We start from the raw sequence: 14,728 nt of genomic DNA on the forward strand, positions 1-14,728 counted from the left end.
ACACACACACACATTGAACAAATGAGTTTGTATCCCTTAGGTTTAATGAAATGTCCCAAAGCAGTGTCTGGAGTAGAGATGGAGACCACTCACTACGTTGAGATGGTCACACACAAGAACACAATAATCATAAAATTGCGTTGTAAACCTTGAGTGGCAAAAAGGAGCAGCGTGGTTTACTGTTTGTTTAATTTGTATCTTGAGGATGCCCTATCAGGAGGTTCTAGCCCAATGGTTCTCAAACTCCCTAATGCTGCAACCCTTTAATACTTCTCATGTTTTGGTGGCCCCTCAACCATAAAATTATTTCATTGCCACTTGATAACTGTAATTTTGCTACTGTTATACATTGTAAATATCTGATATGTAGGATATTTGATATGTGATCCAATGGGGTCGTGATCCACAGGTTGAGAAACACTGTTATCTATTCAGGTGCTTTCTTCAACTGGGAACCCTTGCCCGCTGGCACACCACTCTTAGAGATTTGGGATGCCAAGCCAGGCGGTGATGGGCACACTTTTAATCCCAGCACTTGGATCTCTTGATTTTGAACCATCCTGGTCAGCAAAGTGAGTTCCAGAGAAAACCTGTCTCCAAAGAACCAAATAAATTAATTAATTAACTAAAGGAGAAGAAGAAGAAGAGGAAGAAGAAGAAACAAAGAAAGAAAAAGAGATGACTACAGCAAAAAAAAGAAAGAAAGAAAGAAAGAAAGAAAGAAAGAAAGAAAGAAAGAAAGAAAGAAAGAAAGAAAGAGAGAAAGAGAGAAAGAGAAAGGAAAAGAGACGACTCCAGCGCCAGGGCCCACGAACTGGCAGAGGGTAAACTCGGTGAAGTTTCACCAACCCGCTCAGGCCCTCCGGTCCGAAGGGCAGGAAGCGGAAGTGACGCAGCCCCAGCGCCCGGATCCCCGCCCCCCTCACCCTCCCAGCCCGGAGGGATGACGCGAACCCGGAAGGGGCCGGGCGGGCGTCGGACGCGCAGTGGCGGTTTGCTGGCCTGGGTTTCCGTAGTAGCCCGCGGAGTTTGAGTGTGAGGAGGTCCGCGGCGCGGCGGCCCCCGGCTTCACAGGTTCCCCGCCCTCCTGCACCGACGGGGCCGCGCTTCTCGCCGCCGCAGGTCGTCTCTGAGACCCAACCGCCCGCCTGTGGGCAGTTTCCCATCTCCCAAACCGGTCCTTAATTCTGCTCCCCTTCATCCCCATTCCTTCCAGCAAGTAACTTTTAAACCCTCCCCCGCCCCCCGTCTTTATTTCTTACCCCCTCTCTTTTCCTTTCTCCCAACCAGAAGTCAGATGCCAGGAGGAATGGCGCCCCTCAAGAAACCCCGGAATCCCACCAAATTGCCCCTGGCTTTAAACCCCACGAAGAGCAAGGACGTTTTGGCAGTGCTGGCCGAGAGGAACCAGGCCATAGTACCAATTGGGGCATGGGTGGAACCTGCCTCACCAAATTGCTCGGAAATCCCAGCACATGTGAGTGTCAGTTGACCCAAATACGGTGATTCCTTGCCCGTCTTTTTTTTTTTTTTTAATTAGCCTTTTCTAATTTTTGGTGCTTAGAGATGAACAGCTGAAGGATGCTGTTTCAGTTCTGTTACAGGTTATATTCTTGTGTAGAAATTATACAGTAATGATGTGTTTTCCAGAACTTGCCTCATCTTTTGTTGGCATAATCAAATATTATTTAAATATTTATTATTCACTTACTATACAGGACATAATTCGTGCACCAGCAAATACACTAGTTTGTTTCACAAACTTGATTGTTTGCTGTGTAAGACATAGGTACTGTGTACATCTTCCAGACACTCTGTAACATGATAGGAAAGACAGTTGATCACACTATAAATGTTAATTAGTTGCTCAAAATTTATGTTTCTAAATGAAGATCAAGACAAAATGAAGTAAGACAAATAGAAGGGGCTTAATCCTGACAGAAACTCTGAAAAAGTTGTAAATTCCACGAGGACAGGGAAACATCCTGTTCATTCCTCTTCTGGTGTAAAGTAGGCCTTTTAGGACGTATTTGTTGACTGAATGAGGAAATATTGCCTTTCTTGGCCCTGAAGGAATAGAAATGCAGTAACTACAGATAGGAAGAAGCATTTCGGATGAAGGGATGTCCTTTCGAAAGTTTACACATGGAAATGTTTGAATGATTTCTCATGCTAACACATGAGAGCAGTTTTGCAAGGTTTTTGTTTAGTTTTGCATAGTCTTTCAACAAACTGTTCCTTAGCTCTTTGTACACATTTTATTGTGCATAGGGAACAAATCATATTCCACACCCTCTGTTTTATTAAATAATTAATTAAATAATATTGAATAAATATTGCCTAATATATGTAGATACCCAGAAAATATTTATGGAATGCAGGAAATCAGCAATGTTCTTAGTATAGTTGAAATACTAAACATGGGTAAAAAAAATATTTTTAATGTTCTTGATTTTATAGGAGAAACATTAAACATTTAAACATTAAACATTTAAACATTACATAAGGGTTCGGGAGATGGCTAGCAGGTAGTAGTAGTTGTACAAGCCTGATGAGCTGAGGTTCTAGTCCTGGAATCCAGGTACAAGCTGGATGAGTTGGTGTACATCTGTAATCCCCACACTCCTGTATTGAGATGGGAGGCAGAGACAGAATCTTCTAGAAGCTTGTGGGCCAGCTAGCCTGGAGTGCAGTAACAGAGACAAGAGAGACCCTGCCTCAAAACCAGGGGAAGAGAGAGCCAACTTCTGAAAAGTCCTCTGATCTCCACACATGAGCTCATACCATGGCATGCACATGTGTACACAAACACACAGAATAAATTTTAAGAATTATAAATGTGGGGCTGGAGAAATGGCTCAGCAGTTAAGACTACCACGGTGGCCGCCCATCCAGAGTTCCCAGCACCCGGAAGGCAGCTAACAACGTTTTTAACTACACCTCAGAGAATCTAAACCTTCTGGTCCCTGAGGCACTGCCAGCTTGTGGTGCACAGACACACATGCAGGCAAAACACCCATACACATAAAAGATAAAAATACAAAATTAGTAATGGCTAGATGTGGCAGCACACGCCTTTTATGCCAGCACTTGGGAGGCAGCAGGAGGTGGATCTCTGAATTTGAGGCTAGCTTGGGAGTTCCAGGTCAGACATAGTAAGACCCTGTCTCAAAAAACAAAAAATCGAAACATCAGCTCCCTCCAGTTATACATGTTAATAACAATATGGTAAGTTAATCTTATTTATGTTCATCATGTATATAGTTACATATTCATTGATTTCTGCCTACCGTGCCACCTTTCAGGAAGGAATTTAAGAGTTGGGCTACATGTGATTAAGTGCTAAGAATATCTCGCTTAATCAAAGAAGAAATATGCCTGGGTTGGTATGAACCCAGGAAAGTTTAAAAGAATCTGGATAAGTAGAGATGAGATGATTCTCCTATTATGGGACTTAAGGACAGTAGGAAGCAAGCAGGCAGTGGTTAGGGTTACAAGTGGGTTGGATTAATTGGAGGGGAAGGCTTAGCTGACAGGATTTGAAAAGGAGAATGGCAAACTATAGAAAGTCTTGGGGAATATTGATCTTATTCACTATTTAATATTTATAGATATGTTCCATGATCAAACTGTTTTGATTATATTAATTGCCTCTAAGTTTTAAGGGTTAGGGAGAGATTAGATTTAGGGGAACAAATCAGAACAAATTAAAACAATTTAGACATGAAGCATATAATCAAAATTTCTTTAGTAATAGGGAATGAAGGAGGGAAAGCCCTGAAAAAGGTGAGTGGAATGGGAATTAATAAATAAACACTGGTACAAAGTTCCTTTATTACTGAAGTCAGTACACTTTAAGAAACTTTAATTCCATCTATTTATTTGTGTATGTGTGTGGTATGGAGGTCAGAAGGCTTGTGGAAATTGCTTCTCTCCTCCCACCATGTGGGTCTTGGTGATGGAACTCAGCTCATCAGAGCCTTTGCCTGCTGTGCTGTCTCACTGGCCCCGTACAGCTTTTTAATTACTAAGGTACCTTTATAATGTCAGTAGTGTCAGACTGCTCAAAATTTGTTACCATAACACCTTTTTGGTGGTTTAAAATAGTTTAATTTTACGTTCTCACACATTCAGAATATTAAAGTCTTGAGAGATGTACAAATTGTATCCTTTCCTCTTTTTAAATAATCCTATAATCAGTTTCAGTCAAAGGGAGTTTGATCCAGCATCTGGTAGGACTCTTTTATTACTTCAGCATATTTAATCTGGAAATCCATCCTTATTAACAGGCTCTGCCCTGTCAATTCAAAGATATGGTATGTAGCACAAATCCTAATTGGTCTTACTATAAAAATCCAGAGTCAGATATCAGGTGTAAATGCTGAAAGATCAGAGGAAGCAAGCCACAGCCACTTCTCACCTCGTCAACTCCTCAGCTGAAAGGGCAAAATCTTGTCTCCAGGAATCCCCAGACTGAGTGCCCCTGAGTCCTCAGCCAAAAGGGCTGAGTACCTGTCTCCTCACACCTTATATGCCTTTCTCCACTCACTTCCTGTCTCAACCTTCCTAGTGCTGGGATTAATGATGTGTATGCTTCCCAAATACTAGAAGCAAAGGAATGAGATCCCATGTGCTGGGATTAAAAGTGTGTGCCACCACTGCCTGGCTCTGTTTCTCTTTTAGACTGGATTAATCTCATGTAGTCTAGGGTGGCCTTGAACTCACAGATCTAGATGGATCTCTGCCTCCTGAGTGCTAGGATTAAAGGTGTGTGCCACCACTGCCAGACTCCTAAGTTTAATCTAGTGGTTGGCTCTGTCCTCTGATCTTCAGGCAAATTTTGTTAGAGTACAAACAAAATATCACCACAATGGTAAATAGTTACTTGTCTACTCTAAGGACATACCTATTCTAAAGATCTTAAAATTTCAAGGGGTCTTCAGGGTTCATTAAAAGCTTCATAGCTTCAGCGCTTCATTTCTCTTTGCTAATTATTATGAAAAGTCACTGTGGTCTTATCTATGATCCCTCTTACATATTAACCCCCCCCCCTTGTCTTGTTATATAACAAACCATATCAGAACATAGTGGCATAAAGCAGGTAATACTGTGTGTCAGGAGTTTACACAGAGTGAAGTGGCATGTCTTTTATCTGCTTCAGTTCCTGGGCCTCAGCAGAATGGCTTAAGTAACTGGTTGTATTTAGGACAGCTTAATGGGTTCTGGCTGTTAAAGTTCTTGGTTCTTTGTAGGCTCTCATGTCCAGTAAGGCTTTTTCATGTGTGTGGCATTTGGGCTAGCATGACTAGAATACTTGGGGCTGGCCTGATATCTTTCCATGCCATATGACTAATTTGGCAAGCTGTGCTTCCCTCTAACATGGGAGTCTCAGAGTAGTCAGAATCCTTTGACTTGATTGAAGAGAATAGCTTTCTAATGAGTGTTCCAGAGCTTCAACAGAAGTTGCTTAATGACCTTGTTGGGGAAGTCATAGACCCAACATTTCTTCTGCCTCATTCTGTTGTTTATACATAGATAAAATTCAGTGTGGGAAAAGGCTCCATAATAGCATCAATACCAAGAGACTTGATTTATTTAGATTAAGATATATAATTTTTGAAGAGTAATTTCTATAGAATTTAAACATCATTTTTGTCATATGTAAATTATCTAAAGAAAGGTGCATTAAACATTTCCTGCCCTCAGAATTCATAATCTACTAGAGAGTTAGTAAGTGCTATATTTTATTCATATTTAAATGAAATGTGCTATAGCATTAAGAGTGCATAGGGAAGTGCTGGGTAGTCTTGAAGACTAAGAAGGCCTTACTAGATGGGTGAAAGGAAGGCTCCATTAGAAATGGAGTGAAAGGCACTTGGGAGACAGACAGGAGGTTGAGGTCAGCATCAACTATGTAGTGGGCTGCAGACTACCTGGGGTTGTAATAGTGACATACTCCCCTCTACCCTTAAAGGGCATGGCTAATTCTAAGTATGAAGGCACTGTACATTGGGAACATGTCTGCTGAATGGTGAGCAATATGGTATATCTACTGTTTACTAATATTAGAAGCCATAACACAAATGGGTCAAGATCAGTTCATTAAGAATTAATGAAGACATCTTTGGTTTTAGTTGAATAAAACATTAAGATTTGTTATGAGTATTCACAAATTTGATTTTTTTTTTTTTAAGCTTCTGACTTGCTTTGGGTTCCTGGGACTCACTAGTTATACTTATACTTAGATTGGTGGTTTTGAACTGTGATTTCCTTGTTCTTCTGGAGACCAGATTATAGACCTGAGTGTTTGTTCTTGACAATTATATACTAAACTTTCTGCATTCAGGACGTTCCTCATGGGCAAAATTGTGACATTTAAGTTCATTTTCTTATTTTTTTTCTCTGTACAGACTTCAGCATACATGATTGAAGAGGAAATAAAGGAACGACAACGAAGAAAACAAGAATCTTTGAAACATTTTCAGAGGCAAGTCAAACGCCGGGTAAATCAGCAAGTTAAGCTGCGGAAAAAGCACCAGCTTCAGAAGTCTTACAAAGCAGTAAGTTCCTGAGTGAGGTAGCCTGAATGGAAAGCTTGTGTGCTGGGAGATAGCTGTGAGGCCGCATCAGGAGCTCTTCTCTTTTGATTCTGGGTTGGTGAAACACAGTTTTGTGCTGAGCACTGTCAATTTTCATGTAGAGAAACTGATTTTTATTCTGGTGTTGTTCTGACTTGGTTTTTTTTCCTTTCTTAAATGCTTGAAAAAGAATGTCAGGATTTTGGGTGCAGATTTGAGATTCTTTGCCCCCTTTTAGCTATGTGACCTTGAGTTAATTACTTAACTTTTCTGGTTGTGGAATAGTTTCCTTATCAATAAAATAGACATGTTGAGTATGGTGGCTCATACCTATAATCTCAGCACCTGGGAGGCTGAAGCCGGAGGATTGCCATGAGTTCCAGACCTGGACTACATAATGAGACCCTGTCTCAAAGAAACAAATATATGATTTATGTATATCTGTATGGTATGTGTTATGTAAATATGTGTATTAGGGTTCTATAAAGGAACAGAATGGATAGGAGATTTATTAGAATGGCTTACAGGATATAGTCCAAGTAGTCCAGCAATGGCTGTCTTGGATAGAAAGCAAGTATCTGTAGTCATTCAATCCACAAGACTGAGTGTCTCAGCAGTCCCAATCTGATGTTAGAGTCCTAGAGAATTTTGAGAGAGCTGCTATTCTTTAGTCTGTTTGAGACTCCCAAAGAAGTAGCTTTTAATACTAGTTAGTACAGGAATGCCTCAGCAACAGAATGGATGAACTTGCCAATGAGAATGAGAACAAGCAGACAAAAAAAAAAAAAAAAAGAACAAACAAAACCCCAAAAGCTTCCTTCTTCCTGTCTTTTTATATGGACTGCCACCAGAAGGTGGCCTAGATTTAGGGTGGGTCTTCCTACCTCAAATCATCCAATCAAGGAAGTCCCTCATAGGTGTGCCCAGCTGCTTGGGTTTTTATTGATTCCAGATGTAGTCAAGTTGATAGCTACAATTAACCATCACAATATGATATGATACTTAATCTTAGAGGATTGTAGAAGAACTAGGTAGCATAGTCTAGATAAATTAACACATGGTAAATGTTAGTTCCTCTGTCAGCGAAGGCTTCCTGCCCCCTACTCTGTTGTTCTTGGAAAATCTTATGGCTGCAAGGGGATTATTTGTGCTGGAAGGGAATAGAGTCTCATTATCTCTCCTTTTTCCTTTGTGTAGGCAGAAAAGGAAGGCTCTATAGCCATGCGATGTTCAGATTCAGCACATTTAACTCCTAAAAGGACAAGTGTTTTCCCCAGCAATTTGAACACTGCTATTGGAAGTTGTAGGTTACCTGCTTCCCAGGTGCTTGGGGATGCAACAGAAGATGGAGAGAATCAGAATCAGTTGTTTCAACAACAAGCTCAAGCTGTAAGTACAGGTACATTTCATTTTATATTTGCGACGTTTCCCCTCAGTCCTCTAACCTAAAGGTGATATACTTAGGGTAGAAAATAGAGATTAAGAGTTAACCTACTGAATTTCACTTTTTCCTTGTGTGTATGTGTGGTGTATATGTATGGGCGTGTGTGTGTGCATGTATCGGCTTGAGGTTAACATCAGTTGTCGTCTTTCTCAGTCACTCACCATCTTTTATAAAGAGGCAGGGTCTCTCACTGAACCTGGTGCCCTGTTCCTTGTCTCTGCCTCTCATATGCTGGAATTTATACATGCACCGCCAGCCCACCTGGATTTTACGTGGGTTCTTTCTGGGAATCTGAACTCTGGTCTTCACAGTTGCCCAGCAGGCTCTTCACCTGCTGAGCTGTCTTCCCAGCCCCAACTTCATTTCTTTATCGCCACTCTTTTTTCAGGGACTAGTATGAAGTGCTTATTTTCATTTTTCAAATATTGTTTATTTTTGGATTGATTGGCTGGTTGGCTGGTAATGTCTTGCTATGTAGTCCAGGCTGACCTGAGACCCATAGTCCTCTTTCTTAGTCCTCTTTCTTCGGTCCCTCAAGTGCTGGGGATATACACACGAACCACCATAACCTCCCTTATTTATAAATATCTTTTTTTACATTCATTTGTTTTTGATAAGACATTGTAGAACTATCTAAAGAAATGTATTAAATTTTAGAATTCAAAATTTATTATAAAAAGTCTTAAGTCAAAGAACATCAAATTTCCCAATTATATTTAAATTATGTTTTTTATATGTTATTGCCAGCTAGTAGCTACAGATAGAAATTATTTTAACCCGTGATGCTAAGGGATTCAATACAGTTAAAGTGTATATCATTTATTATTTTTTGTTTCTTTTACTTTTCTCTTTTAAACTAATTATCACAATAAAATTATCTACTATGTATCAGGTAATAATATAGTAAATTCTTAACATATCAGAATACTTGGAAAAAATTTTAGTGACTTTTTAAATGTATCTAATGCTTAAAATTTAAAGCACTGTAAGTGGCAGCATACTCCCCATTCAGTCAGTTCCTTTCTTGGTCGCCTGAGCTTTTGTTGATGTGTTGTTTACCTCTACTTTAAGAATTGTTCTTCATTCTATTTGAAAGCACATATTTAGGGATAGTGACAAGAAAAAATGTAAACAATGACCACATGAAAATAAAAGCTATTTTATCCCCTGAGTTAAGATGCTTGTCTGAGTCCTTACATAGCTTCAGGGTCTGACCTAACTGGGGCAACAAGACAGACATATAGGGACACCTGTACAGAAAAGCTGGATTCAAGTGGACTGGGTTCTCTGATGGAGAAGCTGCAGCACCCTGGGAGCTCAGCATGTTTATTACATAAAATTGAAGAGTGAGGCAGGCTGTCGCATACAGCTGAATCAAGGAAGCAGGGCTTATGGTATATAGCTGGATCAAGGAGGCATGTTTAGCTAATCTCAGGAGCCATTTCTGTAGGGAATAGACTTGAACCATAAATACCTGGGGCGGGGGGAATAGCTATGTTGAACATTTTCTGCACGTTATCAACATCTGCATATGGAGCAGAGAAAGGATTTGCCAGCCCTCTAAACCTCAACCAGGTAAGGCTTTGCCACTTCCAAGGCATTTGGGTTCCTTGATATGGCTGTGTCCATATCAACAACACACATTCACTCAGGATTTTACTCACTTCCACAGTACTTGGTCATAATCGAATTGGGATGTATGTATAGAGAGAGCTTTAGAAGGCACATGCTATCATCTTCAAATTTTGTTCTAGTATTTCTTTTGCCTCAAACTTTTTTCTTTGTTTGGAGGCATTGTGTGGTTTGTAGTAATCAATTTTATAATTATTTTAATTTCCTTTTTGAAGTTTATAAATAGGAACCAGATATAATGGTACATATTTATAATCTTAGCCTTCAGGAGGCAGGTCAGGAAAATAGAAATTTTGATGCCACATGGACTCTGCCTTAATAAAAAGGAAGAAATGAAGAATTTATCAAACTGGACACTGGTTACATTATAAGAGATAGAAGAGTGAAGGACAGATTCAATCTTGACCATCATGATTATAACTATAAATCTCATTGTAATAGTGGATTTTTTTTTTTGTAAAATACAGTGCATGGCTAGAACACATCAGTCAGCATGTAAGTGGACACATTATATTTGTTAAGCATTTAGGGAGTACTAATATGTCAACTAGGACCCTCTATGAGCTTATATTTCCATTACTGTAGTCTCTTGTATACCAAATCTCGTAAGTAATATAGACATATTTGATGTACTTGACCAAAAAAGTTATGCCATGGGAATTCCAAATTTTAAAATTCTAGGGAAGTAGTACAGAGAGAATTCATGCAAGGGATGGAATTAAACTATTTATTTTGAATTGGTATGCTGAACTGAATTGATAAATTCAAGAGACTTTTTGAAATCAGAACAGTGAAAAGTGTAGGATCTGTAATGTGCCTGGTTTGGTATGTTCTAGAATAAGTGATGAACTCTTTCTAGTTGGTAGTTTATAAAGGAAAATAACAGAAATGAGGTGAGGCAGGAAGTCAGGTTATAAAGAGCCTTTTTACTGTGAAAGTTTAAAAGTTTGTATACATTTTCATTCTTTTTCCTTGAAAACAGATGACGTTGTTAAGGATGTTTGGTGACTTATTGATTTGGTCCTGGAAACTTTTGCCCACACAGCCCTATGACAATGGTTGTTTTTATTCTTACCACTTCTGTTGCACTTTTAATCCACTAGATGTCATTATGAAACCACACAATGAAATTGTTGAAGCATTAACTCCTTTATGTGTAGAACTGATTAGATAATGGCATCATAATTTAGTTTCTGAATATTAGTGAACTTTTCAGTTTTTGTTTCTTTAAACTGTAGGAAAATAGAATACTGGGGGTGAGGTTTTAAGTTGTTTTTTTTTTTCTTTGTGGAGCTGAGGACCAAACCCAGGGCCTTGCACATGCTAGGCAAGCACCCTACCACTGAGCTAAATCCCCAACCCTTAAGGTTTTTTCCCCTAACTTTTTATTTTATTATTTTATGTGATTATTTCTGTATGTATATGTCTGTGCATTGTGTGTGCAATGTCTACAGAAGCCAGAAGAGGGCACCGGAATCCCTGGAACTGGGGTTACGGTGGGTTGTGAGCTATTGTGGGTGCGCAGGCTTGAACTAGTGTCCTCTGGAAGAGCAGTCAGTGCTCTTAACCACCAAGCTGTCTCTCCAGCCCCTGACATTGGTTGATTTTTGTTTTGTTTTGTTTTGTTTCTCAAGGCAAGGCTTTTCTGTAAAACAGCCCTGGCTGTTACAGAGATCCAACTGCCTCTGCCTTCTGAGTCCTAGGATTAAAGGCACATGCCAACCACACCTGGTTGGCATTGAGTTTTAAAGCTCATCTGACATTGAAATATTTAAGGATGAAATAATTTGACATCTGGGATATACTTAATAATATAAGGATCAGCTAGTGTCTTAATTACTTTGCTGTTGCCATGATAAAATACCTTGACAAAGGCAACTTGAGGGAGAAAGGCTTATTTTGGCTTAGAGTTGCAGGGGCATGCAGTCCATTGTGGCTGGAAAGGCATGGTGGCAGGAGCAGGAGGCTGGCTGGTCACATTGTGTCTGCATATGAAAAGCGGAGTCTGTAGGAAGGGCAGCTGTGCTGATGTAAAGCTGCAGGGCTCAACCCCCCGTGACCTGTTTCTCTATCCTATGCTTCCTCTGTATCCTAAAGGTTCCACAGCTTTCTCAAACAACATCTTCAGGTAGGGATCAAGTGTTCAAACATGTGAGCCTGTGGGGGACATTTGACATTCAAACCACGGGATATAGAGAGTTATAGGTAGTTCAAGTTTGTCCAGCAGTTAATGCTAAGTCTGGGTTGTATGCTTGAATTTTAGGTACTTAATTACATGTCCCTTTAAAAAAAATTAGGAATAGGCTGGAGAGATGTTTCGTAGATTAAGAGCACCAGGGAGGACCTAGATTCAAATCCCAGCATCCACATGGTGCCCCAGAACTGTCTGTGACTCCAGTTCCAGGGGATCTGATGCCCTCTTCTGCCCTCTGCAGGCACTGCACTCACATGGCTAACAGACATACATGTAGGTAAAATGCTCATACACATAAAATTAAAATGAATAAATCTAAAAAAAACAAAAACAAAAAACCACAAACACATGAAATAATTCTAAAATTTTTTTAAAGATAAAGTCAATTAACATTTTTAGGGGCCAGTGGTTTGGTGAGGGAAGGCACTTGAAGCCTCCAGCTACGTTTGCTGCCAAGCCTGATGATCTGAGTTCAGTCTCAAGGACCCACATAGTGAAAGGAGAAATGCAGCTTGTGCAGATTGTCTTCTGGCCTCTGTATTTCAGCTGTGATTTGGGACACTGTTGTGTGGTTTCAATAGGTGAAGGTGCTTGCCACCAAGCCTGAAGACCCCAGTTTGATATCTGGGACCCACATGGTGGAAAAAGAAGCAGCTCCCACAAGTTGTCCTCAGTCCTCCACGCATGCACACATGCACACACATGTACACACGTGTGCGTGCACTAAATAAACTAACTGTAGTTAAATAAAAAATGTGATTTGACTAGTTTTTCTCTTTGTGTCTCTACCCAGCCTCCTACCTACTAATACTTGATAGTCCCTACCTGCTGAAAGGCCAAATATGATTAGGAACCTAAACGAAGGAACTAGAGCCATAGAGCGGGAAGAAGCTTCAAGTGGCCACAACCCCTTTTGTTAGTACTGATACTCACCATTAAGGATTTGTTTTCTGCGGTTTCTCATGTTTATTTCACTTAGCCTTCATCTTAACATTTTACCATATATTTATTTTCACTGTATGACCATGCAGTTTACCACTGTTCTTTCAAGACTAGCATGGTTTATTTCAGCTTTCTATTTCTCACTGAATATTTTACTATCTTGATTTTTTTAGAAATAACTTTTTAGTTAGCATACAAAATAATTTATTTTATGAGATTTTTATGTATATCATTATACCTTTCTCTTAGTTGCCCTCTCCCACTACTGTTTCCTATTTCCTATCCTTCTCCCTTTTGCTAGGCTGCCTTCCTCTCTTTTTCTCCCCACTTTTGCTCTTTAAAACCTAGGGGTTTTTTGTTTTGTTTTTCAAGACAGGGTTTCTCTGTGTAGCCCTGGCTGTCCTGGAGCTCACTCTGTAGACCAGGCTGTCCTCGAACTCACGAGATCTGCCTGCCTCTGCCTCCCGACTGCTGGGATTAAAGGCATGTGCCACCACTGCCCAGCCCCGATGTTCTTTATAAGAGGAAACATGCTATTTAGTTCCTTTCCTCATTACCTCCTTCTTGCTCTTTCTCTTTTAGACCTTTTCTTCTTCATTAGCCCCCTTTGACTTTCATCTTGTGCTTTCGCACACACATGCTGCATACATAAGAGAAAACTGTATAAGAGAAAACATAATGCTTTTGTCTGAGTCTGGCTTATTTCATTTAACATGATGGTCTCCAGTTCCAGCCAACGAGCAAATGACATTATTTCATTTCTCTTCATGGATGACTACAGTTCCATTTGTGTGTATCTATTGCATGTTTTCTTCACTTCTTCATTGATAAACATTTGTGCAAGTGTCCTATCTTGGTTATTGTAAATATTGTGTAGCAATAAAATGGATGTGCAACTATCTCTGTGATATGCTGACTTAGACTTCTTTGGGTATCTACACAGGAATGCTAGAGCTGGATCACATGATAGTTCTATTTTTAGTTTTTGAGATGCTTCCACCTGATTTCTATAGTGACTGTGTTCCTACCAATAATATATAATGGTCCTTTCCCTTCATATCCATGCCAATGTTCTGACCGGGTTTAGATATAATCTCAAAGCAGTTTTTAAATACACATTTCCCTCGTAGATAAGGCTTTTGAGCATTTGGAAAAATATTTCTTGGCCATTTATGTTTTTTCTTTTGAGAATTGTCTGCAGTCTGTTTATTGACTGGTGATTCCCCCTTTTTAGTGTCTAACTTTTTTCAGTTCTTTACAGATTCTATGTATTAATTTTTAGTCAGATGTGTGGTTAGTAATGATTTCTCTTATTCTAAAAGGTTCATCACTCTGCTGATTGTTTCTTTTGCTGTGCAGAAGTTTTTTAATCTCCTGCAATCCCATTTGTCAGTTGAATCTTAGAACAATTTTCTGTGCTGTTGGAGTGCTTTTAGAAATTCATTTTGATTTTTTTTTTTTCGGTGCAGGAGTGTCATATGGATTTAATTTCATTCTTTTACATGCTGTATTGTTTTTATTCTCTTATTATACCACCAGATTTCTAGCATTTTTCTATCCTGGAAATAATTACTTTCTGTAGTTAAGATTTATTTTATTGTGTGTGTGTGTGTGTGTGTGTGTGTGTGTGTGTGTGTGTGTGTCTGTGTATCTGTGTGTGGGTTCAAGGAGGCTAGAAAAGGGCATCAGATCCTCTGGAGCTGGAGTTAAAGGCAGTTGTGAGCCAGCCACCTGATGTGAGTGCTGGGAACTGAACTCAGGTCCTCTGGAAGAGAAGCAAGCACTCTTAAGAACACAGCCATTTCTCTAGCCCTTTAAGTAAATACTTAAATGATGTGAAATAATGGTTAAATTATCTATAAGGTGTTGTCTTACTTTTCTGTTGATGTACTAAGATACCATGACCAAGGCAACTTATAGAAGAAACAGTTTATTGCA

General features: G+C 39.6%; 1 protein-coding gene across 4 annotated transcripts in view; it reads left to right on the forward strand.

The window, feature by feature from the left end:
- The first annotated feature begins 925 nt into the window (after window positions 1–925).
- Window positions 926–14,728, forward strand: part of Ccdc15 (coiled-coil domain containing 15) — a 68,406-nt gene continuing 54,603 nt past the window's right edge. For all 4 annotated transcript variants that reach the window (XM_037207612.1, XM_037207613.1, XM_037207615.1 and 1 more), the window contains exons 1-4: window positions 926–1,122; window positions 1,291–1,477; window positions 6,411–6,560; window positions 7,776–7,967. In XM_037207612.1, the coding sequence (XP_037063507.1) occupies window positions 1,298–1,477; window positions 6,411–6,560; window positions 7,776–7,967 (522 nt within the window). In that variant the 5' untranslated portion in view covers window positions 926–1,122; window positions 1,291–1,297. The remainder of the gene's footprint in view (window positions 1,123–1,290; window positions 1,478–6,410; window positions 6,561–7,775; window positions 7,968–14,728) is intronic.

This window comes from Peromyscus leucopus, chromosome 7, assembly GCF_004664715.2.
Source record: "Peromyscus leucopus breed LL Stock chromosome 7, UCI_PerLeu_2.1, whole genome shotgun sequence".
NCBI lineage: Eukaryota > Metazoa > Chordata > Mammalia > Rodentia > Cricetidae > Peromyscus > Peromyscus leucopus.